The sequence below is a fragment of the Podarcis tiliguerta genome (genome assembly GCF_965153285.1).
Source record: "Podarcis tiliguerta genome assembly, chromosome: 7".
In the NCBI taxonomy this organism is placed as follows: domain Eukaryota; kingdom Metazoa; phylum Chordata; class Lepidosauria; order Squamata; family Lacertidae; genus Podarcis; species Podarcis tiliguerta.
The window spans coordinates 21,618,218-21,645,013 of record NC_139540.1 but is presented as its reverse complement, the minus strand read 5'-3'; the positions used below and the strand labels follow the sequence as shown (position 1 = coordinate 21,645,013).

Sequence of the window (26,796 nt, the reverse complement as noted above, 5' to 3'; positions counted from 1 at the left end):
TCCCTATTTCACAATCGTTCCCATTCTTCCATGTCTATATTATGACTGATATCTATTGCCCAATGTATCATTGAGGATTTTACTTGCTCATTCTTTGTCTCCTGTTCCAATAATATTTTATACATTTTAGACAGCACTTTCACATCACATTCCAAAAGGTCTCTCTCCAGTTGTGATATTTTCTCCCAAACCCTTGTATCCTATCTTTCTTAAATACTTCATTCAAATGATGATATTGTATCCATGTTGTTAATTTCCCTGATAATTCCTTAAATTCTTTTAATTTATACTCTCCTCTCTCTTGTTTTAATAAATTTCTGTAAGTTTTCCACCCTTACAGTAAGGTTGAAAGGGTAGCTGCACCAATTCAGATATGAAGATGCTGTTCAGTGAGACATATTTGCATGCAGATGGCCATTCACAAGCACATACAGCTATTGAAATCCTACCCATTTTCTATCTATGTCTCAATCCATATAGGAATTCGAAACTCCAGGTGCTAGTAATAGATGCCCACTTCGTCACCCATGACACTTGATTCCACAGTGGCTACCTCTGGATTAGGGCCACTTTGTGTGGTAGTTTCTTGCATCCATGAGAGCACCAGCAAGTGTCACAATCAATATTTGTAGCTAATACATGGTGTCCTTCAAAATGAAAACAAAAAAGCTACATAACTTTCAGAACCCAATTTTTTTAACAAAATAATGGAGCCCTGTGATATTCAGCATTCACACTTTATGGAAATGTTTTCTGCCCGTGGGACTACAGAATTGCTACTGAAATTAATGCACAGGCAGCATAAAACAGGAGAATAATGATACAGCAGTAGTTATTTATTTAGAGTTGCTTAATATTTACCAGCCGTTGTTAATTAACTCCTGGGTGGGGTTTTTTGGGGGGGGATGTGTGATAATGCTTGACAACATCTGCATCCCTAACCTTCCTTTGGAATGAATATAAATTAAATGTACTTGCATGTTTACTCCAAAGCATGACAGCTTGTATTATAATAATGATTAAATCATGTGAAGATGACCTTAAATAATTTTGCATATCAAATCTAAAGCAGTTGTTTGTGGTGAATACTACTCCATATGAGACCTCCTTATGTATGTAGCTTTAGTTCCAAATTGGAACAAGGTTGTCTAGAGCTGCCCATTGATCCCCTGGAAGAATAGCATGCAGTTGAATCACATACATGCCTACTTAGAAGTAAGCCTAATTTTGCTTAGTGGAACTTACTCTGAAGTATGTGTGTACAGATGTGCAGCCTTGATCTGTTCCTGCTGCAAGTGTCACATTAAGAGTTGTCTCTCACAACTGACCTGCATGAGGCTAGCAGGGGTTTTTCCTGCCCAGTTTTATACTATGATTACAGGTCAGCTGAAGTATTTATACTTCTCTGTGGCCTTTGTGCAGACATACATACAGCAATGTTCTGAGACATCATGTGAAGAACCCAACCCGAAACCCCAGAGCACATATGCTCTAGGCAGGGGCGAGGAGCCATCACCCTCAGCCAGCATGGCAAATGATCAGAGATTATGCGACTTGCAGTCCAACAACATCTGGAGGCCATGAGTTCCCTGTCCCCAGTGCCAGTCCCAGGCTCTTTTGCATCCAGGTCAAGGCTACCTACTTGAATCCTTCCCCGTCCCCCAAATGCTAATTTTGATTTAAAAAAGAAGTCTTGTAGAAAAAAACTGAAAATCACAAAACTTGAAACCACTAATTTAATTGCAATAAAAAGTAATACAACAGTCTCTGATTATCTTTCTCAAATACAAAGAAAATCATTTAGCACACAAATCATTTTGTGCATTGTTATGTAAAAAATGTAAGTCTCTTAAAAGTTTCGATATCAGGCGCATCAAAATCTCATGTTGCCTGCCTTTTCATTTGCAGATTTTGTCACCGATTCTGTCAGGGCCAGTGCTGATGCTTGGGCATGTTCAATTCTTACAGTTGCCAAGCCAACTAATCCCTTTTGCAACATTGTTGAGTACAGGCAGCGGCGACCATTTTGCGCACGTCCAGTTGATGTGCGACCGCCAACATGCAGTCCTTTTGGATCCAGAAGAGGGCAGAGCAGACTTATGTGCACTGCACACAGGAGCCAGGCATGAAACCCCTGCACAAAATGGTCACTGCCTGTATATGTAAGCTATCACACCCCACTTGCCACTGATACGGAAAGTGTGAGGAGGATCCTTAGAGCAACAGAAACATCAGGCACATTATCCAGGAATTTTTGCTCGTAGTATGAAGAGAAATACTCCTTGTGGTGGCATAGACTTTGGAAGTCTTTGAACTATTGCTGTAAGTTCACAGCACAGATGTTCAGCGTCAGTATCTTTGTTTCCATTATGCAGCAATGGTTTTCCCAAATTCTTGCAGGCCTTATATGCATCTTCAGGAGTAGGAAGTAGAAGGCCAAATATATTATATTTATATTGGAATTATATTGTTGTAGCTGCTGGAATCTCTCTTCAACAGGTTGTTTGGCCATGTCTAAGACCAGGGCTGCCAACTTGAACAACACATAAGCCCTGTCCCACATAATCAATCACATGACACGGTGCATGCGCACTATTTGAATGGCAATGCCCATCAACTGGGGGCTGGCCCACTCAGATATTTTATTTGGGGTGCCGAAGGGACCTCTGTCCCTAAGAGTTGGTTCCTATGTCTAAGACAGCATAGTAGAAACCTACTTTGAATTTCTGCTTTGGATCTTATGGGCCTCATAAGGGTCATTGGAAGGATAAATTGCAGTGGAAGAGAAACATGAACACATAACTGGTTTGAAACTTAGCACTTTTGTAGACCTCATCAGGCAGATCTTGCATACCAAGTTGCTTGCAGATCAGGTGTGCCAAGTTCTTGAAGTTGTTGTTGGTTGACTCCAAATGGCTACTTGCATGAGTAGAAGGCGGCATTTCCACTCACACAAAAGGGGATCCTATTTCTTCATCAATTGATCTCCAGCTACAGTCATGGCACATTGCATATCATTCTCTGTTCCTCATAGTGGCAGAAGGGGACATGAGGCAAGAAAGCTCAATATCATGGTTTGAATGTCATTTATTGTCCCTACAGTAAAGCCCACTGGCATTTTTCTGTTATTTTAGGATTTATTATTATTATTATTACTGACTCAATAACATTGTGCTTGCTGTACTGTAAGGTAGCCTCTGCCAACCAGGTGCAGGTATCTTCCAGGTGCAGCTGCAGCTGTGTGGCTGATGCTCATGGAAGTTGTAGTCCAGAACATCTGGAGGTCACCAGGTTGACAGAGGTTGCGCTGAATTTAAAGCATATGAACATAATAGGCTGAAACCAAGCAGACTCAGTTACTGTTCCACCCACTGCCAGCTTTAGCCCTGAACAGATTACCCCAAGGGTATTCAGTGCTCAACAGAAAAAGCTTCCCCATACCTGCTATATGGAATATATTTAAAGCATTCTTCACCATACTAAAACAACAATAATGAAACAAATTGACTGTAAAGTCTTTTGAGCTTTGGTCATGCTGATAATGGAAGACATGGAGGAGAAAGCATACAAATACAAATGAATTCAAGTGACAACTGACATGTTTGCATCCACATCCTACTTCAGTTTTTTGGGGAGGGTTAGCTTCAAATGCTTAGTTAAGATTTGAGCTCAATGGGTCTGCCTTCTTAGTAGACATGTACAAAATTAAGCTGTGCATTGGCTAAATAGAAGTAAAATACAATGGTTATTATAATGGCTGCCATGATAAATTTTGGTTTTGACAATGCTGCTTTGGTGCAATTTTTGGAGACAAATGGTCGCTAAGCGAAGTTATTTTCATGCATACAGCATACATCTGGTTAACTGTAGGAGTTTGATATGTTTCAAGATCAGCCTTTCATGTTCCCTCTCATTGTTCCCATAAAAAGCATTTAAGTTATAGAACCACTATATTTTAAGCGTTTGTGATGTAATTCAGTTGCACAAGGGTGCAACTATAATTTTTAAAAATATGATTTCCAAAAAAAAGATGCTGACACAATAGGGATTATGTCGTTCTCTTCCAGGTATTCTGTTTATTGTAGAGGTGCGATACTACTAAGCTTTTCATTATATTTCTTTAGAAGCAGGTGGCAAAAAGTTAAAGAGCACAGTCCAGAGAAGCACAGAAACTGGGTTAGCTGTGGAGATGAGAAACTGGATGACACGTCAAGCCAGCCGGGAATCCACAGACGGCAGCATGAACAGTTACAGCTCAGAGGGGAAGTAAGTCCAAGACGTTTGTTATAAAGTTCCGATCTTTGGAAAGAAACCAAGCATCACTGATTCCTTTTTCTACTGCAGATTGTTTGTCATGCTGGGCAATCCCCAATTTGTGCAGGGGTTGCATTTCTGCCCCCCCCCCACGTCAGCGGAGAATGTGTAAGCCCTCCCCGTTACACACATACACACCCCACACACCCTTTTCCGGTCATTTCCAGGTTGCAGTGATTTGCATGTTCACATGTGCACTGAACAAGTGTAAAATGGCCGTTGCTTGTAGTGTGCCCTCCTCTCTTATAGGGGAATGCACGTAAAGGAAGGACATAGTTAATATATGCCTGTGGTGTGTTTGTATCAAGGGGAGGGAGCCTCTGGGCCTCCAGATGTTGTTGAACTCCGTTGGCCCTGACCAGCAAGAGCAGTGGTCAGGGATGCTGGGAGCTCTGGTATAGCAATACATGGAGAATCACAGGCTCCCTACTTCTAGTTCATATGAAGAGCAAAATAAGTAAATTGGAGGCAAGAGTTATACAGATTCTGTGGGAGTACCTTGAGGGTTTTTTCATGTTTTAGGAGTAAGTGGTGATATTTGTTGAGTTTGGACATCACAATTGCAGTAGCTCATATTATACATATGCCCACAACGGTTTGTTTAGTTATGTAACAAAATTTGTATAGCACTTGAACTTCCAGAATCATGTCAACTTTTCAGAACCAAAGCTAGAAACATTTGGCTTTCCGTCAGACAGGCTAGTCAAAGAATGCAGTCAAAGAATGGATGCCTAAGAAGTATAAAAGGTCATTTTTCTGCCATAAACAAAATTGCATTTGGATTAGAAAATTAATTATTATTGGTAGTTACAGCCTGGAATCTGGGTTGCCCCTGGCTGAAAATCTGTATACCTCTAAGCGTTTTACAAAGATTTAAATGAATATAGAATAAAATGTTAAACTTATTGATTTTTTAAAAAGTAAAAAATGGTATTTAAAATATTCAAAAGATGATTAAAATCAACAGCAGCTAAAAAGATATAAATCCTGTTAACTTCCACAAGTCTGTATAAGGGCTGGCCCAAATACAACATTTTCACAGGTGCTGAAAATAGAGTGAAGGCAAGTGCCTGATGTTAGCAGGCTGCTCGCTAAATTATCAGTTTCTTAAAATTATGGGATGGGTATTGTGTCACACCTGTAACAGTGCCAGTTCCACAGCTTGAAGCAGGCAAGTGGGCATAAATGGGGCAAGGTGATCCTGTGAGTAAACTAGTCCCAAGCTTAAGGGCTTTATATACTAATAGTGACACTTTGATCTTGCCCCAATAGCAAATAGGCAACCAGTGCAGATCTCTGAGTAGAGGTGTTAAATGCTGACAGGGCCTCACTCCTGTCAGTAACCGAGCTGCAGCATTCTGCAATAACTACAGACAAGGGAAACTCTTCATAAAGTGAATCCAATCTTGATGTCACCAGTGCCTAAACTTACTACAGTACTGTTTGTTGGTGCATATATGTAAGTGGATACCCTGTTGTAGGCCAGATCCGTAATACAGTATGCATAGCTTTGTTTTTATTATTTAGAAACTTGTTATTTAAAAAAATGGTTGTTTTCCCATTAGTTTGATTTTTCCTGGTGTGCGATTGGCTGCGGACAGCCAGTTCAGTGACTTTCTGGATGGACTTGGCCCTGCACAGCTTGTTGGTCGCCAAACACTGGCAACACCGGCAATGGGTAAGAAATTAATTTTGTTTGTATGGCTGCAATTGGTGGGAAAAGATGGTTTCCCATGAATTACCTTACTTCTTTGTATCCTTAATTTGCAATACATGGGTTTTTCTTTTCCTCCTTAGGCGATATCCAGGTTGGAATGATGGACAAAAAGGGACAGTTGGAGGTGGAAATAATACGAGCCCGAGGCCTTGTTGTAAAACCAGGTTCAAAGACACTGCCAGGTGAGAGAAATACACCTGAACCCCAAGCACATGGCAGCACATGAACATTCTGGTTCAGAAACTATTCTAGCCACCTCTATACAACTATTTTTAAAAAGCAGATTAATTGAACCTTTGTGTACGACTGTAACTGCATTTCTTAATACTGAAAATCACAACAAACTTGCCCTCTTTCCTTTATTCTGCCATGAAGCAATACAGTGGTTACCTCGGGTTAAGAAGTTAATTCATTCTGGAAGTCCGTTCTTAACCTGAAACTGTTCTTAACCTGAAGCACCACTTTAGCTAATGGGGCCTCCCGCTGCGGCCGCACGATTTCTATTCCCATCCTGAAGCAAAGTTCTTAACCTGAGGTATTATTCCTGGGTTAGCGGAGTCTGTAACCTGAAGCGTCTGTAACCTGAAGTGTCTGTAACCCGAGGTACCACTGTAGTGCCATTAATTCTTGAAAATCAGAATTGTCAGTCATGCCAGGACAAAGCTGTAAACAATAATAATTGACTGTTTTATGTTTTATTATTACAGTTGTATTACTATTTTCTCAGTTAAATGAATAATTACTGAGGCTGTTTTCTATATAGTGTATAGAAAACTCTTCAATAAAGACTGCAAAATATAATAAATAAACAAACATACCTGATTTGCTTCATTGTGCCACGGGAGGGAGAGAACTGAAGCAGGTTGGCTATCAAGAATGCTTTGGGAATAAATGCTCATAAATGAAATGTATTAGTGTGTGTTTAATTAAAGTATTTATCAGTTAAATGTCAGGATTTTGCATAAGGTGCTAAAACTGCATAGCTAATGTGCAAAAACTGGTGACTAACAGATCTTTATATTTTTCTCCCCAAAGCACCATATGTAAAGGTGTATCTATTAGAAAATGGAGTCTGTATAGCCAAAAAGAAAACAAAGGTGGCAAGAAAAACGCTGGAACCTCTTTACCAGCAGCTGTTGTCATTTGAAGAAAGTCCCCAAGGGAAAGTTTTACAGGTAATTTGCACCCTTAGCCATGCATATCTAAAACCCTTCCATTCTAGCATCATTAACTGAAATGCCTAAGTCTGACTGCTCCCTTATGCTGCTTTCTCACATAGCTGCCTCTTAAACTCTCTATTATTCTAAACTAAATATCTGCAGATTAGTATTTTCCTGCAACACTAATTTTGAATCGTATCCCATCTTACTAACACAACAAATCTTTAAGAGGAGATAGCCAGTTAATGAATAATGAATAGCAGGCGCTATCATTCTTAGTGTTTTATTTATTTCTATCAAGAAGATGCATCCAGCGTTTGATATTCCGTATAATTTGAGTGAGATGGCTTTATATTCTGTGCACTTTCTGCTGAGACAAACTGAGAGCTAAATCCAAGAAATGAATATCACTGAAAATGTTATGCTGGCAATTCTTAGGGATTCTTTCCGCTCCCCTCTATAACGAAAGGAAGGTCCTGCCATTAATATGTGGCCAAGCAGCTCCTCAATTCCTGCTTGTTTCAGTATTAGTGCCTTAGTATTCTGTGAACTTTGAAGAATATCAGAAATTATGGCAAAATTTAAGTTTGATCTCAGGACAGATTAATAACACTGTGCATAGCATGGTAGCAGATACCTCATAAACCAAACACATGCTGGATTTCCAAATACATGTTCATATCAAGCTGCTTTAAACAGTGAAGAGAGAGGTTGAAATTTTGTCAGGCTCAGCTCCAAGGTGTTGGGGGTAAATCCTTGTTTGTACAAGAAGTAGAATAAAAACGAGACATTTGAGGCTATTCTTGCCACAAGCTGGATTCCAAAAGTCAGGGTTATCTGGAGTTTGAGAGACCTCAGTCAGAAGATTAACAAGGGAAGAGTCCCGGAATATGTGTAACAGCGCTTGGATCCATGCACAGCGATTGGGAGCCCAGCCCAGGTTTGTCAGATTGCTCACCTTAGGAAATGGCAAGATTCTGAAACTTCCCATTTGTTGATTCTAGATCATCTTGTTAATTGACGTGAAGAAAATCTACTTCATTTTGCCCTGCTCCTAAAACCTATGTCTTCTTTTTTTAACTCAACAGATTATCGTGTGGGGAGACTATGGACGCATGGATCACAAATCCTTTATGGGAGTGGCACAGATACTTTTAGACGAACTGGAATTGTCCAATATGGTGATTGGCTGGTTCAAACTTTTCCCCCCTTCATCCCTAGTAGATCCAACTTTAGCCCCTCTTACGAGAAGGGCTTCCCAGTCGTCTCTTGAAAGTTCAACAGGACCTTCTTATGCTCGTTCATAGCAGCTGTGAAACTGTTGTCATAGCAACCAGCGTTACAAAAAAAAATTAACAGGTCGCAAACCCTGGTAACACTGCATGCTTAATGTTGTGTCTTCGGAGCCTGTTTCTAGGGCTACAAAAGCGATCCTGTGTTCTCAGAGGAAGTTGCACACATTGTGCTCTAAAGGAAGTCCTCAGGTGAAGGAGTGGAGCTGGAAAGAACTGAATGGTTTGGAGTTCAGTGACACTCAAGTTTTAGTCCAATCTGAAGCCATGGATTAAACTCAAAGAATCAAGCTGTCTCATGCAACAAGAATCCCTTTCAATGCCACATCTATTTTCTTGCTCCCTTTTCTTTATCTGCCCCTTCTCCTCGTCCCCACCCAAGCCTGGTTATGCCACAGAAATATGGAGCTACCCAAAGAAGCTATGCCACAATCGGAAGGATGGAAGAAAAGAGCCATTAAAGGAACGCCAGCTGTCATAGCCGTTATTTGCAGCAGAGGAACCTTGCCTTATCAGAAAGGTTGAAGTCTTATAGTGGCAGGCTTCATAACTTCAGCTACTGCTGGAGTCAACTCCAGTGTGTGGACTCTGAAAAATAAAATTCTGTGGCTATACTGTACTGTATGAAATTAAAGAAACTTTTTTGCATGGACACAGATTATGCTGAACACTTAAATTATTTTCTTGGGGCTGCAACTTGCAAAAAAAAAAAAAAGAATAAATCAGCCATTTTCAACAATTTATATTATTTTTAAAAATAAATTTCACTAGTGCATGGTTTTAAAAGGGAGAGAATGCAACAGGGTGGTAAGACACACCAAGTTTATCATTCTTTAAACCAATCATGGTCTGTGTTTTGGCAGACATAAATGAAAAATAAATAATTTCTAGCAAATATTTAAAATTACGTTTATGTGACAAGAAATAAGTGTAATATATTAAATTTATTTAAATGTAAAAGGTACAAGCCTTGTAAAGTTCAACGATATGTGCAAATTGTATACTTCTTTTCCCCTTCTTGTCTACACCTCCCTCCTTTTGCTCTCTCATTCCCTTCCTACCTCCCAGGATGATCATTATACTCTGAAACCGCTACTTTTTGACTTAACTACTCTCATGCCCCATATTTGGTTCAGGGTTGCAGATGATTCTGCATTTCTGAAATCTTTGAGAGGAACAGAATATTGTTTAAGAACTTTTTTCAAGCATGTTGAAAAGAATTTTGCAACATGGCTTGGGGAGTACATTACAATAATTCAGCATGTATTTGATAAAAAATTTGAACTTTTTGCAGTTTATTGTACAGTGCATGGAAACTTATTTTCTTTTTTTGTCACCTTCAAATTAAATTCTACAGCAAAATACTGGAATCATGTGGCCATTTGTAAAATGTCTTCAATAAATTTGTTTTCAGCACCAGCATCATTCATTCAAAGGTTGAACTATCATTTCTGGATGGTCTTAAAGAAATACAAGATGTTAGTCTTGCTAAATATCAGCATCTTATAATTTGCACTGAGCCAAACAAATTATTACCCACTTAGGGTCACAATAAATAGCAAATAAGCTGTTCTGTTCAGTTTTTATAAACTATGTGATGGCAAATCAGTGAATATCAGCCTGACATTAAAAGTCACAATTCAAACTGCAATCCCGCATCTGTCTTTCAATTAGTGGTATTTACATGCCCTAAGTGATGGCAGGATTTCACCTGCTGATTTTTAAACGCCTTAAATAAAGTACATGCAATTTACTAATTTTTTGACACCATCACCAAGAGCCTAAATGCAGATACCACAGGTATTTGAAGAAACATACACATCTGTCTCCTATGTATCAGATAATTTAGTACCACTGGAAGGAGGGGTGGAAAGGTGGGGGTATTCTAAGTCCTGATCTCTTATTATTTCCTGATGAAAGGGAATGTAACTTGTTGATGTTCAAGTCCATCATCCTTTTCTCTGTGTCTTTAGATGCCTTTAATACATACCTATTGTTTAATGTCTAAGTGTTGCAATAATATTTGAATATACACTGTTTAAATTAAGGCCATGCACACAAGTACTCTGATTTTGTATGAAAAATCTGTAGTGTTATCCCAAAATGTACATGCATCACAGGATGGCAAAAGTAAAAAAAATAGGTGTCCCTTCTAAGGCCTTTTCTTTTATATGGTACAATTTGACATAAATCAAAATTATGAGCACAGTCCATTAAGTACATTCACGAACCATGCGCAAGCACCATGGACACGGATGCTAAAATACCTGGTGATTTGCACACATGCAGCTATTTAGAATTCCCTCTGTATACCAGTGGGGAAAAACTCTGGTATGGAGATGCTTCTCTTCTGAAATGAAGGGAGAAGCACTTGCTGATGGGATTTCCATGCATCCACAAGAAATTACTAGAGTAGAATGACTGCTCCCCCGCCAAACTTACACGTATTAAGTTAAAGAAGATTGGTAAAATTTTGGTGATTAAATTATTTCATTCACCTGTATATGGCAACCCATGAATGCTAAAGACTTCCTTTGCATTATCCTTTAGGAGTAAAACCATTTTTTAAGACGTATGACTCTCTTCCTGATACTGTGACATGCAGTCAATGCATTCTTTTATGCATATTCCTATTATTAAATTATTTCTATTTGAGACAAGAAGGACATGACCGTATGGAAAGTCTGTACATACCTGGTCATTATGCAGTATTTATTTTAAAAGTTGATTGTATTTTTTTAAGATATTCACATGTCTGCAACTCTACTTATAATTTAGTCATGTAAATAGCACTCTTCCAGTGACCACAGCTGTCTTGTACATAGTCTGTTTTAAAAGTAAAGGGAATTGACATTGGGGGAGAAAAGGGCAGATTAGGCCTGTTAATGAACACCAACTAATGTAAATCAAATTCATTCTGGTGATGGTATTTAACACTTTAAATAAAACATTTTCTTTACAGAATTTGTAAGTGATTCTTTTTCTCATCTCCCCCACCCTGCAAAAAAAAAAAAAAAAAGGCATTCATGATCTTGGAAAGCCAAAGAACAATGACTTGAAATTTTGCAGGAACATTTCCTGTGCAAGACCCATTGAAGTGGGTGGGAGCACTGATGACACCATTCTCATTTTGTGGAGCTTGTGAAGTCAATTCTTTGGTATCTGTACCTTTTCAAAGGTTGCTGTAAAGCAGTGTTTCCCAAGCATGGGTTTTGGGCTGTTTTTGGACCACGATTCCCATCATCCATGACCACTGGTCCCGCTAGCTAGGTATGATGGGAGTTGTAGTCCAACAACAGCTGGCACCCCAAGTTTGGGAAACACTGCTCTAAAGTCTTGAAATATCAGCATGTGTTATTTATGAGATGGTGATTCTGCAGTTGCGTGGCAGTTTCTTTAAAGTGCAGACATAACTGCAGAGAACTAATGACAGTGATGTGGAAGGCTCATTAAATAAACTCACAAATTATTTCTAATACATACAGCTTAATAAAGCTCTAAACCTTAATAAGCATATTTGTGCAATAATTGGGATAACTAAACAGCATGCACAGAGAACCAAAGAACAAACTTGGAGCTGATTAAAAACTTCCATGGCTGTCAAATCAGCTAAAGCCTTACTGTTCTGTGTATAAATTTACACAATGTGATGGAAGAGAATGCAGCATGTGACTAGACGCAGCATGCATAATACAGCCTACCTAGAGTCATGGCAGTGTGGGTTTAGTTGTAAGTGTTTTAAGAACATGTTTAGTGACCTTGTTTTGCTTCTATGCAAGCAGCAACCTTCCTATTGTTATTCAATCAGATACAGCAGGCTGGAAGCTAAATAGTATCTTACTGTTTCATGCATAAATGAACACCCTTCTAGAGCAACACATTTGTGTGTTGATCAGGCAGTTACTGCTATCCCCATCTCAGCAGTATTCCTAGATGAATTCTTATGTCAGACTGCTACATATGCTGCTTAGGCATCTATAGGCTAGATCAGCAAGGATTTTGCTACTGAATATTTTTGAAACACTGATCTTGTATGGAATTGCTGGTCATAATAACAACAACAACAATTCAAATCAGATGGTGAACTACAGAAGACTGTTGAAATACATATTCTAGCGTGCATTTAGCTGAATTCTGATTTTATTATTTTAACTGATTATTACTTTCATTGTATTGAGTTTTTCACTGTAGAAACAAACACAATAAAATAATAACAGTACCAGGACAGTTAAAAGTTAATAGCTGCTAGAGGGCCCATCTGCCTATTTCCAAAGGCAGCACAGGAGGAAACGGAAGGAACTGGTTTTGGTGTTACTGGTGTGATGGCTAACTGATGTTTGAGTCTCTTGGCCTGCATTGAAATAGATCCATCCCAGTCCCTGCCACTGACAGGCCCAGCAGACATGCCCTCCTGCCATCCACGCATTTGGAGCACATCAGAAAGGGCTTTGGGGACACTGAGGTGTACATACCCAGAGCTGCAGGCAAGGAAGGTCCCTGGCGCATTCTGGGGAGCAGGGGAGCTCTGCACACATACATCAGGACATGGGTGTGGAGTACCCTCTCACCCCAGCCAAATGCTCAGGCATTGGGAGTTGTGGCCGCTGTGCAGAATGCCAGTGTAGTGGAGCTAGTCTACATGACAAGTCCCCTCACGCATTCCTTCAGTGAGTTAGGGGGCCTGCACCTTAACTGTGGTGTTCAGGTAACGAATATGCAATGACAATGGCAACCTTTTTATTTACGGCTCTCTAGTACAGTGGTGCCCCGCAAGACGAATGCCTCGCAAGACGGAAAACCCGCTAGACGAAAGGGTTTTCCGTTTTTCAATGCGCTTCGCAGGATGAATTTCTCTATGGGCTTGCTTCGCAAGACGAAAATGTCTTGCGATTCTTGCGATTTTTTTCCGCTCCCCACCCCCTTTTTCTAAGGCACTAAGCTGCTAATAGCCTTTTAGCAGCTAATCCGCTAATCCCTTAAGCCTTTAATAGCCGCTAATAGCCGCTAAACCGCTAATAGTGCTAATCCGCTAATAGGGTTGCTTCACAAGACGAAAAAACCGCTAGACGAAGAGACTCGCGGAACGGATTCTTTTCATCTTGTGAGGCACCACTGTACATCACAAGCTAATGTGCTGGTCAATTAGGACAGCAATTGTCTGATTTTGCATGCATTTCCTTTTTGTTGGATAACACTGCAGTAGCGTGAACTTGGCTAACTGTGCAGTAAGTGATTCTGCTGCCATTTAATTCATGAAAACAAGTAGAATTCTGCAGCTGCCGCCAACAGCTGAAATTACAAACGGGGGGGGGGGGGGGACAAACTCCCCCAATAACAGGAATTGGCAGAGGCAGCTCTGACACAGCCTCGTGAAGCCTGTTCTTCCAACCTACTTCTGCTGCGTCATTTGTCAATTTGTCATGCCCAGATGTCAATGAGTCACAGCTAGTAGCTTCAACTGACCTATTTTTGCCTTTGTCACGCCGCAGGATCCATATGAACTACGCGAAAGGGTTCAATGCAGTTCTGTGGTCGTCATTGCTAAGGATAAAGGTGAGTATACCTTTAAGGGCACCTCCCATAGGTCGTTTAGGAAGTTAGGCCCAAGCAGCAGGCAGGCCTGGAAGCAGAGGCAGAAGGCAGCTAAAGGAGAGAAGGCCTGCTATAAGCAGTTCTGTAATAAAACCATTTCTCGTTCAACTCCTCTGACCTGCTCATCATTAAACAGAGGACATCGCAACCATACACTCATCAAACATCAAGTGACTGCACCGTGTGACTGTGGGTGGCAAAAATGTATCGTGTGGTAAGACTACTGAATGTATAGATCCCTCCAAAGAGAAGCCGACTTCAAATACAATGAAATTAGGTCTAATTTAATAGGGAGACTGAGGGACCAACCTAAGGAATTGACCTTGAGTGGATTCCCTCAGCTACCTTGACCTCACCAGAAGTCATGGGCTGCAGAAAACTTTCTGTGGAAAGTTGTTGGGGGCCGCACTCAAGTAGTGGGTGTGCCCAGATCCAAAAGTGATTGGTTGCGTTACAATTGTGATTGTACTTTATATTTCGCTGGCTTTTAATTTGAACAGCTCTGAGGACATATTTAACAGGTGAATATAGAAATGTCTATACAGTGGTATCTTGGATTACAGACGCTTCGGGTTACAGACTCTGCTAACCCAGAAATAGTGCCTCGGGTTAAGAACTTTACCTCAGGATGAGAACAGAAATTGCGTGGTGGCAACAGGAGGCCCTATTAGCTAAAGTGGTACCTCAGGTTAAGAATAGTTTCAGGTTAAGAACGGACCTCTGAAACGAATTAAGTTCGTATAAGTAAATGTGGGTGTGGTCAGGCCCTCACACAGCCATGCACCCTTCAAACAATCACACAATCTCTCTCACTAAGGCAAACCCAGAGGACTATTTCCCACTGAAACAGGCAGGCGCCAGTTTCACCTTCCCTTTACCCCTGACCTTTTTTTTCTTTTTTTGTAAAATAAAAGCAAAGGGTTTTGAAACACCTCTCACCAAGCCCCAGCAGAAGAATGCAAATGTGCATTTCAAGTCCTGGCTTAACATCTATTCAAAGTCTCAAGCCTCAAAATGCAGTTGAATCCTGAAAAACAGCTTGCCCGTATTTGCAAAACTCATGGATGACTTTGGGCATATTGGCAAGAAACACAAATCTACTTCTCAACCTAGTCGTTCCACTCCCCATGTTATTGCAAAGAAAGGAGCGGCAATTGCACACTTTGTACAGCATCAAACAGCTGGTGGTCAGCAGGGGATCTAGAGTAGAACCCAGGTTTCATCCACTGTCTCTGGCTCACATACCAGGGCTTTCCCACCCCATAATATATGTGTGTTGTCTGTGCATCAAAGCTGGGGTTTTCAGAAGTGTGAAAAATTTGCTCTGCTGAATATCTGATTGTAAAGCAGGAAATCATTACAGCAAAATCCATGCTTCAGATGACCTCTGAAACACAAGGCCCAGCTTAGAAATGGGAATGCAGAAGCATGATTGAGATTCCTAACTGAAATTTTCATCATTCTGAACATTCAGACCAGCTCTTTCTGCAATAACATATTTGGGTTTACCAGCATATTATTTACGGGCCTCATACGTTGAGTTTATGCCTACTAACACAGCTTGACTCCAAGCAGAAAGAATGCAGCCATTAAAGAAAAATATAGCATAAGCATGTGCTGTGGAATTAAATGCTAAGCAGGGAGGGAAGCAAAATCTGTTTCAAGTGTCTTGCTGAAGAGGTTTCTTTCATCAGTAAATGCAGCAGAAAGGGTGCTTGCCAGGACCCTTATCTCATTTACCTGGAAGTAACTGACATTGATTTCAATGTCAGGAATCCTGTTTACAGATTATATAGCTTCATGTGGCCTGATCCTTAGAGTTTGAAGATTATGAGCCTGTGGGATGGGCCTGTCTGTCTTCTGCTTTAGGCTGTGGACTAGATTAAGAAACCAGATTCTACAGTGTCCTGCTCAAAATTCAATAAACGCAAGAAGAATTAGGTAGTGACTTAGTTCAAGTACAGTACAAGGAATGTTAATAACTTCTCTACGTGACTGTTGCGGTCATCTGATGAAGTCATCCTGATAGTTATGGATGTAAGCTGGCATTGTTTAACTGTATACCACTTATGCCTAAATCAAAATATTGTTTTAAAAGATATATCCCACTTGTATTGAATCTTCTCCTTAAGAATCTATTTCCTCTCCTTTTTTGTTTTTGTTCTGTCTGGAGTTCTGCAGTACAATTAATTTTTATGTAAAACCTGATCATCTTTCAATTTCAGTTTTCATATTTTTGTTCTAGTGTTCTAATCAATATAGAATCAATAGCTCTTATCTTAACAACCACATTCTCTTCGAATTGCTTAAATTGGTCATTTAAAGATTAAAATTATGTCACTAATCATTCATTAATATCATTAGTTGTTAGTGTAGATACTTAAAGATCAACCAACCCTTTTCTCCAAAGGCTTCTACAGGAGATTCTGTAAGATAAAGCCTGTTCTTTTGAGATATATAAACTCCAAGCTGAAAAATACTATCCTTATAGATAGGTTAAAGGTAAAGGTAAAGGGGCCCCTGACCATTAGGTCCAGTCGTGGCCGACTCTGGGGTTGCAGCGCTCATCTCGCTTTATTGGCCGAGGTTAGAGACCTATATATTAAACACTGAGCTGCATCTATTTATCACATTGACTTGGTAAGAATGAAATTCATTATCATTTCTACAGAGTATAATAAAGTTTAATATGAAGAAAGATTGGCATAGATATAATTTTGAATTCATTGTTAGCCTCTGAAAAAAAAATACTAAGAGGCAAATATAATCACCCCAAGTCTAGTTATTGTTTAGCTTAACAAAAAAACTTATATGAGTGAATGAATGAATACGTAATTAAGGGAGAAAAGCAGGGGACCTGCATACAATCTAGACTAGAGGCAGAAACCAATGGATATTCAATAGCTTTTTTTATAAATAAACTTCCTTCACGGCATGGCAGGGGATCCAGTTTGATCCGTGAGGCCATTTTCATCAAGCCACACCCACCTGCTCCCATTACTCCTGCACTTCATTAATACATTCAGGTCAACCAGTTTATCAGCACCATGGTCCTGCAGCCTCTCTGTACCCCTTTCCCACAGGAGTTCTTAAGCCCTCTGTCCTGACAGCACAAAAAGACAGCAATGTGTTTTACTGAGGCTGAAAACATTTCACGTTGAAGATTCTTGCTTGGGGCAACTGAAACTTATTACCTGAAAGCAAATGCTTTACACAGCCATATTACTGACTTGCTGAAATAAGGCAACCCAGAGGGAACTCCCTAGCTCTGGTTTGACAAGCTGAAAGACATTCCTGCTAGCAGGGTCTGGCACTAAGCTGAAGGGAAGCTAGGGGCTTTCTGCTTGCTACTTTCAGCCTGAGATCCAGACTGACTGACAGAAGGGTGCACAGAAATCTGGCCACAGAAGACCTTTGTGTCGTCCACATAACCACATTCATGTCTGCTTATGGATGCTTCCTATCCATATTACGTTCCTTTCATTGGAAAGCATAGTCAGACACACATCTGAGAGCAGAAAATGCAGTGTGGATAGAACACCCCACCTACCAGACATGGTCATGGTTCCGCATTACAAGTTTCTGCTCTGCAGGAGTTCTCATTGTCTCTCATCCCGTTCATACAGTGGAAAGAAACAGATGATGCTTTAGCAAAGGAAGGGCGATGATAGGATGCTCGCCCCATAACAGAACGTAAGAATTGCCTGTTGGATCAGCCTAGTGGTCCATCTAGCCCAGCATCAAGAAGACTTCAGGTATTTCATTGGTACTAGTTACAGGTAGGTAGCCATCTTGGTCTGCCATAGTCGAAATAAAATTAAAAAATTCCTTCCAGTAGCACCTTAGAGACCAACTAAGTTTGTTATTGCATGCACACAAAAGCTTATACCAATAACAAACTTAGTTGGTCTCTAAGGTGCTACTGGAAGGAATTTTTTAATTTTGTTTCATTGGTACTGTTATAAATGGGCAAAACTTCACCACTTTGTTTCCAGGGAGGCAATACAGAGGATAGGGGGAAAGAAAAATTATATAATAGGGGCCACGACTCAAAACTCAGGTGAGTGACGAAGCAGAACCACTAGGTTCAGCATGTTGGCAACAAGGCAAATGACTCACAGCTGGAGTGTTTTGCACAAAGCCTTGATCACTGGTAATTCTGCCCATGAAAGGTGGGCAGGAGCCAATTAAGCAGACGAGCCAATTATTAGGTGGCTGGGAGTCACCTGAAACAAGAGGCAGCAGATTCTGATAGAGATTCTACAGGAACTTTTAAAAGGGATTTTTAGCTGTTCCTTTTCTTTTAGCCTAATTTGTGGTAAGGTCATTGGGGGAAATGATGAGGGATGCTGCACACCAGGGGTCAGAGTTGATGGTGGCCTAGAAATTCTTTAGTTTCCTTTTCCTTCACCAGTGATAACTTTTCAAAGACTAAATAAATTCTTATTCAGGTTCCATGTGGTACTAAGGAAGACTGCCACCTGAAGTTTGAAAGAAGGATCACACCTGACCAGAGGCATACTTAAGGTAAGCCAGGTCTTTTAATTGGAATTGAAACAATATTTAATGCATATATGCATGCTTTTTAATGCTTTATTATGCTGAGGGGGCAAAGACAGATTTAATGTATGATTTAACTGCACTCTTTTACCTGGGGCAGAGCTGATTTTCTGGACCCTGGAAAACTACTTGTTATTATACCTTGCATTTTTCGGGATTCTCCATGATTTCTGGAAGTTAAATTTGTGAGTGGCAAATAGATACTGTGCAGAACTGGGCACAGTTCAGAGTTTGCGGGCTCTACATTGTTCTTTTTAAAAATAGAACCCTGACATCTAGGTGCAACCAGTTTGGTGCCCAGTTCAAGGTGCTCAGCTCACATTAGTGTTTAAACACTAATGTCTGATCTATTACCAAACCATTAAATGGTTTAGGAAGCAATCCTATGGCAAGATCCACTGGTTTGAGTAGCTTAGTGTGCAGCGGGTATCCAACTCAGCTGCCATTAAGTTCCCAGCTCTTGGCCCAGCTGAAGATTGCCATTGTACCCAGCTCAGTTCAGCCAAAGCTAGCTAATCTGAGGCCCCTGTAAATCCACAAAAGGTGTGTGTGCGCCGGAAGCCAGAACAGAGAGTGAATACTCAGTCTGGATCCTAAGCCTGTTCAGCTTGGTCACATGACCTGGCAACTGGCCATAGAACACTTATTTTAAAGTCTTATTTTCCCTTTGCCAGGCTTAGGCAGAGCTGAATGGGAGTTTGGATCTGGTGTAGCTTCGTGCTGGCTTAATTTACATTGGTTTGCTTTACAACAGCTTCTTGTGCGCAGGATTGCTCCCTAAGCCCCAAATAAGACCACCTTCTTTCCTAAAGACACTCTTGGCTTTTAGGAATATCTGTGGGAACCCTCTTGGTAGTTCCCAGATAAAAACACACAGGATTGCAACCTTACTACACAGCCCTAACCATGTCTACTCAAAAGTAAGTTACACTGAGTGAAGTTGGAGTTTCTCCCAGGAAACCAGGCACAGAACTGCAGGACTCAGAGTAGACCTATTGAAATTAATGGACCGAATTAGTCACATTACTCTGAGTAAAAAGTAGTTGAATACCACCCTTGAGTTGCAATGTTAACCCCACTTATCCGGGAGTAAGCCCATTCAGTTAAATGAGGCAAATGAAGAGATGTGGTTAGGATTGCAGCCTGTCTTCGTTGCAGTTGTGGAGAAAGACTTCAGAAAATTAAAGCAAACGTTAGACGTAAACGATAAAGCCTCTTCTACACCCCCTACTGAGTGTTTTTGAAAGTAATTAAAGAGAGGCTGCTGTTTACTTGCTTTATTCTTACTCAACTTGGTTTGTACCTTCAGCAGCTTGATTTGCCATTGTGCCTTCCCTATTTTGCAGCCATTCGTTTGACATTTGTATACAGCTGGAACGCTGCCTCTGTGAAATAGGTGTGCAGAGTTCTGTACAAGATGCACGTCTTGTGTAACATCCAATTACAGTGCAAGTTCCCATACAAGATGGGGAGTGAGAAAGGGGAAATGCCAGAGGTGGCTTTTATGCAGCTTGTTGTACAACTAGAGTCCATTAGCTAATGTGGAGGAGGAGGAAATCTGCTACGTGTCAGTCACTGGCCAGGGTATAGTATATAATCCCCAAGCAATCTAATTTGTGGCATATCCTACAAGCCTACAGACAATAAAAGAAGAGGACTGAAATGTCCTCCATGTGGGCTTCCTTCCATCAGTTTAGTGCATTAAATTAACAACAATAATAATGCTTATAATTGTGATGTTCAGCACCTTGGCAGACAGGAAGCAAACAAACAAGTCTATTATTGATAGCTAGTCAGTTTTTGCAGCCTGGCTGTTTTGCTTTTGAAACGATGCAAGGGACATACAAGCCGAGACTTCTCAGCCTTTGCCTAGGGAAGTAGATAGATGCTTCACAAACAAATACAAAGAAGTGATTCTCATCCCAGACCTGGGAACAGGGAGACTGTGGAACCCAGAAGACATGGGGGATCTGTACCTGGGTCTCTGGCTTTTTGTTCATTTTAAAATTGGCACAGCTCTTAATCTGAGGGCAGAGCAGGCATGCAGGATAGTAAGAAGCAGTCTGAGAGTAACTGGTTGCTCATAACAAATAAGCTTGGCTCAAGTCTGAGATATTATAGGACCATGTGGAAACTATTGAGTCCTCATGCCACCTAACTGCTGAACTGGTAGCTGCCTGCAGTATAATACCATCTTTAGCCCAACAGCACTGGTGGCATCTGTGTGCAACAGAAAGTGGAACTGGCCACTCTTGTGTTGGTATGAGAAAGGATAACATGGTAGATTCTTTTCTTCTTGAGCTCCATGGTAGAGAGCTTCCACTCTACCCTTTCCCTTTTTGCCGTGGGTGTTTGTGACGGGGGGGAGGGGTTGGTTGTTTTGTGTCCCCCCCCCCATTGTGTTATGGAAGGACAAACATTAACAAAAATCTCTGAAAGGTTTCAGACCATATGTCTGGCATTCACCACAGCCAAGTCAGATCCTGTATAAAAGCTGTGAAATTCAGCCTTAGGGTTCTTCAGTGGACAAATAAAATCTGTATGTCTTTCTGATGCTGTACTCTGTCATTGCTAAATGCACAAATAAAGCAATCTGTTAAGACATTACTTCTGAAATGCATTACCCCATTCAATGCATTGAATTGCCATAGTCTCTTTTTGCTTCTCTTCAGCACCATGCCATGGTGTGTGAGGTTCAGTCATAAGTTGGCAGCCTGTACTTACACATTATAGACTTTGCCCCTTTCTGGGGAACCTATGCTTCTAGCAGGTGTTTCTGTGGATTCTCACCCACTTCGGTAGGCAGACACTGGTGGAATGGGAGACTGAGGAACCTTGCTGCTCTTCCGAGAGCTCTTGGGCCAAAGAGCAAGTTAACTGATGAAAAGAAACCCGTATTTAGATTCTTGTGGCATCTTTAAGAGTGTCAGAAGCATTATATGGCACAAGCTTTCTTGGATCACACTCCACAGATGCATGAAGCACAATCCTAAACTGGCAGGCATATGTACACACGTGGTTGGAGGAAGAGAAAGAAGGGAGGTATGGGGAAAACAAAATGCCATGAGAAGAGAATAGTTGCAGTGAGAGTAAAAGAAGGTTGTGTTGGTGGCAACACACATAACCTGGCATGCATAAGCTCAGCAAGATGTCCTGTATAAAAAAAGTAGAAATCATACTTTTTTGCTTATATGCTGCTCCGCTCTGCCCCACTTTGTCTTGCAAATTGTTCTGCAGATTTGAAGCTTCTCTCACCCTACCTGCGGGGTTAGCCTGTCAGCTGCATTTACTCCAATGCTCTGAAAGCACCACTTAGCACATTTCTATTAGTTTAGAACTGTAAAAGTGCTTCTATAAACATTTTAGAACGGCACATCACAAGAGCTGTGGTGCATTCACCGGCTGATCTGAGCTGACCCTTTCAAAACCTGCCCCGAAACCTGCTTCCAGAATGTCTCTATTTTTGGGTGGGATTCAGTCGCATACCGTCAAATTCAGGTTGAGCAATTAGAGCTCATTGGAAGATCTTGTGCAACAAACCCACTTCCCCAAAAGATCAGACTTTTTACAGTGAGGAAAGTTACAAGAAAATGCACTGGGAAAGTGTGGGATAACTGCAGGGTCATCCAGCCTCCCCACAAATAAATCAGATTAAAAGCTCATTAAACAGTAGTCTAATCTGCCTGCAAACAAATTGGGATGAATGCTCAATAAACAGGGCATCAAGAAGTGCCCTAGCAAGGAGATTGTTGATCAACACAGAGCAACCAGCTGTTTTCAGGTCACCATGCTGTGGTCATAACAGATTTAGCCTTTTAGCAGGCAGAAAAGGTCTGAGAGGAAAGGAAGACAGGCTGGCTGGCTATATGGCAGTAGTCCACGCTGGGAATTGGTGGACCAAATCAGCCCCTATGTCTCTCTAAGCTAGTGGCTATTGTGCTTTCAGACCCCAGTCAGCCAGGAAACATAGGTTGTTTCCTGAAGTTTCTTTTTCTCTTTTTTGACATGCAGATTAGCAAGATGAGGCCTTTAGGGTCTCGTGCAGCTATGAACGTATCAGCAAAAACAAGTGAGTGGTGGAGAAGAAGGATGTGGCCCCTGCCTGACACCCAGTGTGATGCAGAGCTCAGAATGCTGTAAGTTCAAATCCTGCTAAGCTGCAATTGTCACCAAATAGCTCTGGACTGGCTACTATCTCTAACCTAGACTACCTTACAGGGCTGCTGTGAGAATAATGGAAGAGGTTGCCAGTGACCTTTTGGAGTGACCACACAATGGAATGGTAATAATAATACACATAAATGCCACTGTGGACTAGGGCACATGATGTGGTGTTGTGTTTCAAAGGTGTGGAGTTAACAGTCTGGATTTATGGTATTGACGTCTCAGTGCCTCAGAAGCTGGAAAGGGCCTTGGCCTGCCTGGCCCTCTGAGCAGCTGCTTTTCAGGGCTCTGCTTGCTCTGACTGCGATGATGGAGTTAGGCTCTCCCTCTTGTCCTTGGAGAGGCTTGTGTTTTGCACTGGGGGAGTAATTGATATTATTGCCAATCCTGACGCACTGCAAAGCGAAAACAACACCCTGGCAATGCTTGCTTGCTTGCCTTAAATGCCGTTATCTAACAACAATGCTTCCAAATCCCACAGCCGGCCTCTTCTTTTAACACGTGCAGCGCTATCTGACTGTCTCTGGGTCGGTTTGCAGCAGTCACACTCCCAGGCACATGAGGAGGAGCTGCTGCTGTGTGCTGCGGAGGTTTCGGCTCTGCTTATGTATTGCTCCGAATGTAGCACGCCATTAAAAAAGGAAGTGGGGGGGTGGTGGAGAGAGCGGCAGATGCAGGCAGGATGCTCAGCTGTGCAGGGCTTTGCAAAGAAGCCCAGGCTGCCTTTTCCAGGTGCCTTAAAGCCCTTTGAGATAATCACGGGCTTTAACATTTCACATGTCTGCTGCTTCCTAGAAGGATGTATTGCCCTCAAATCTTCATCTGAACTCAGAATAATTTGCAGTGTCTACATACGTACGTACACACACACATGGGTCACCACAGGGAGCAGGGCCAGAGGGCCAGTCCTCCTCCCCTGGATGAACCATAATCCCCACATTCCCAATTTTCATTATCAAAAAAAGAGTAAGTTTGTGGTATTTGTAGAGCCTGAGATAGGAAGCAGAATGTACAGTCACTATTCTAAATTTTTTTTGGTGCAAAACTAGCCTGCTCTCTCCTTTCAGTGTTTGTACTCCCAAACTTTCCTGTAGATGTACATGCACACAGCTGCCGAAATGATTCACCTGTCTCATTGCTTGGACTACATATTGCTCTTCCTTAAATCCCTACCCTTCCGTCCTCTCCCAATCCCAGCCAGTGACTTGTGCTCATGCAGCTCCTCCACTCTCACCAATCTTGAAAGCCTCGCTGCTAGCACAGGTTTAATTAGCCAGGTTGCTTAGGAGCATAGGAAGCTACCTTATACCAAGCCATTCCATTGGTCCATCTTGCCAGAGTTATCTACACTGACTGGTGATGGCTTTTCAGGGTTTCAGACAGGGAGCCTCTTCCAGCCCTCCATGGAGATGGCAGGGATTGCACCTGACTGAGACCTTCTGCATACAAAAGCTCTGTCACTGAGCTGCTTACATCTGGTGGTCCTGCTCTTAAAGTGCATGCTTAGTTCAGAGATGGGTTAAAGAAAAGTGTGTGCTTAGTTCTTCTGTATCATTGTTATTAAACAGGGCAATGCTGCTTGTATCATACAACTTAAAAACCACTGTCTGTGGAACACTGTTTTAGAGTGTCATCTATGCCTGCCGTAGGGACGCAGGTGGCGCTGTGGGTTAAAGCCTCAGCACCTAGGGCTTGCCGATCGCAAGGTCGGTGGTTCGAATCCCCGTGGCGGGGTGCGCTCCCGCTGTTCGGTCCCAGCGCCTGCCAACCTAGCAGTTCGAAAGCACTCTCGGGTGCAAGTAGATAAATAGGGACCGCTTACTAGCGGGAAGGTAAACGGCGTTTCCGTGTGCGGCTCTGGCTCGCCAGAGCAGCGATGTCACGCTGGCCACGTGACCCGGAAGTGTCTTCGGACAGCGCTGGCCCCCGGCCTCTTTGAGTGAGATGGACGCGCAACCCTAGAGTCTGTCAAGACTGGCCCATATGGGCAGGGGTACCTTTACCTATGCCTGCCGTGCCCGGGGTCACACCCTCCAAATGTCTGAGGTTGCAATTGCATCAGTTCCAGCCAGCATAGTCTGACCTTTCACCCAGACTCATTTAGGATATAATTTTCCAGCTGCAGTGAAAGATTTTAGATGGTTTGCACTGCATGGAAAGCCTTTACCAGAACATCCATCTCCAACCTCCTGTTCTCCATATGTTTTGGACTACAAATCCCATCACCTATTGGCCCTGCAGGCAGGAACTGATGGGGAATTGAGTCCAACCCATATGCAGGGCATCAGGCTGAAGAAGGCTGTGCTAGAACATATATTACATAGACACAATGACAGCTGTGGCAGCCTAACATGCCATCCACCTCATGCTGATTCTCTAGCGCAACAGTTCTCAACCTGTGGGTCCCCAGATGTTGTTGGACTACAACTCCCATCGTCCCTGAGCTCTGGCCTTGCTAGCTAGGGGTGATGGGAATTGTAGTTCAACAACATCTGGGGACTCACAGGTTGAGAAAGGCTGCTCTAGTGGTTTAGGCTGCCAGCATAATGTGCACGATTATGCACGTTGCAAAAATTAAAAACTTGGGGAGAATGTAGTGGCATCTTAATATTTAGCTGCAAAACAATTGTAAAAATGTTCCCATGGTATGAATCAGCATTCAGCACTGTGCAGACTGGCAAACACATTCTGTTCTGCTTCCCAGGCAGTTACTTGACCTTAATTAACTCTAGCATTTGCTCTGAAAACAGGCTGTGGAACACTCACTTTGGCACAAAGAAATTACAAGCATGTCTGGCTGCGATTCCTGAAAGAAGGCGCATGCTTGGGTTTCTGTCAACACCTGAGATCAGTCAACACTTGTAGGTATTCAGTGATTGCGAGCATGACTGAGTGTGTATAGAATATTTCATAAACATCTATTATTATTATTATTATTATTATTATTATTATTATTATTATTGCCCTCATTTTATTTCTAGACCACCCTGACAATTGCAGGACAGTACGCAGAAATACATAAAGTAAAAATAAATACCACGCATGCTTAAAATATCATAAAGTACATCATGCAGCAGACATAATCTCAACACACTCTGTATATCATGTATGGTATACAGTACTATATAAATTTCATCTTAAACCTTTCAGATGGCAACAGAAAGAGAACAGTTAGGGGATAAAGTGTACCTTCAATGGGAGAGCATTCCACAGTGAGGTTCTTATTTCAGAGAAAGCCCTGCTCTGTGTCACTGCCTGGGTGAAATCTCCCTTCACCACCAGCAGCCCCCACCACGTATCTTAAAGGCCAGGTTGCAGCATATTGGGAGAGGCAGCTCATCAACTATTTGGGTCCTGGACCATTCAAGGCTTTATACGCTGAAGCCCAAACCTAAAACTGAGCACAGTAAGCACATAAGCAACTATTTATGGGGACGACTGATGACACTGTCCCTGGCAACCCTGAGATTGCTGGTTGAGAAAAGAACCTGAGAAGAGCCTGGTGGATCAGACCAATGGCCTGCCTAGTCCAGCATCCCGCTCACACAGTCGCCAACCAGATGCCTATGGGAAACACACAAGCAGGATCTGAGCACAAGAGCGTTCTCCCCTCCTGTGGTTTCCAGCAACTGGTACTCAGAAGCACTGCTGCCTCCAAATGTCGACGCAGAGCATCACCATAATGGCCCATAGCCATTGATGGCCCTCTCCTCCGTGAATTTGTCTAACCCTCTTTTAAAGCCATCTAGGTTGGTGGCCACACCACCTCCTGTGGGACCAGGATTTTCTGGTCACGATTCACTGCAAAGCTGCTCTGCGCAAGCCCCAAATGGACGGCAGGCTGTGGCTTCACAATCGTGGAAAGCTCTCTTTCAGAAGATTTGTGCAGGCCCTTCTATCCCTGCTTTCAGATTTTATTTTATTTTGAAACAGATGCGCTTTTCATGCAGGCTGATTCCCCAGAGCTTTGCTTTATAATGCTACTGTTTTAATAGGC

The 26,796-nt window shown here is 41.9% G+C and overlaps 2 protein-coding genes across 72 annotated transcripts in view; both read left to right on the top strand.

Moving 5' to 3' along the window:
* The window catches only part of RIMS2 (regulating synaptic membrane exocytosis 2), a 348,259-nt gene extending 336,812 nt beyond the window's left edge, over nt 1–11,447 (top strand). For all 50 annotated transcript variants that reach the window (XM_083450342.1, XM_083450382.1, XM_083450375.1 and 47 more), the window contains 5 exons: nt 4,125–4,266; nt 5,880–5,992; nt 6,112–6,213; nt 7,067–7,206; nt 8,280–11,447. In XM_083450342.1, coding sequence (XP_083306468.1) covers nt 4,125–4,266; nt 5,880–5,992; nt 6,112–6,213; nt 7,067–7,206; nt 8,280–8,498 — 716 coding nt within the window. In that variant the 3' untranslated portion in view covers nt 8,499–11,447. The remainder of the gene's footprint in view (nt 1–4,124; nt 4,267–5,879; nt 5,993–6,111; nt 6,214–7,066; nt 7,207–8,279) is intronic.
* A 2,178-nt stretch (nt 11,448–13,625) lies between these two features.
* Nucleotides 13,626–26,796, top strand: part of DCSTAMP (dendrocyte expressed seven transmembrane protein) — a 47,484-nt gene continuing 34,313 nt past the window's right edge. For 12 of the 22 annotated variants that reach the window (XR_014513749.1, XR_014513750.1, XR_014513751.1 and 9 more), the window contains exons 1-2: nt 13,862–14,036; nt 18,527–18,602. The gene's annotated coding sequence lies outside the window, so the exon portion shown is untranslated. Of the gene's footprint in view, nt 13,709–13,861; nt 14,037–14,094; nt 14,290–16,823; nt 17,831–18,526; nt 18,603–22,646; nt 22,772–25,549; nt 25,661–26,796 lie in introns of those variants that run through there. The other 10 variants (XM_083450614.1, XM_083450612.1, XR_014513752.1 and 7 more) reach the window with 8 other exon arrangements.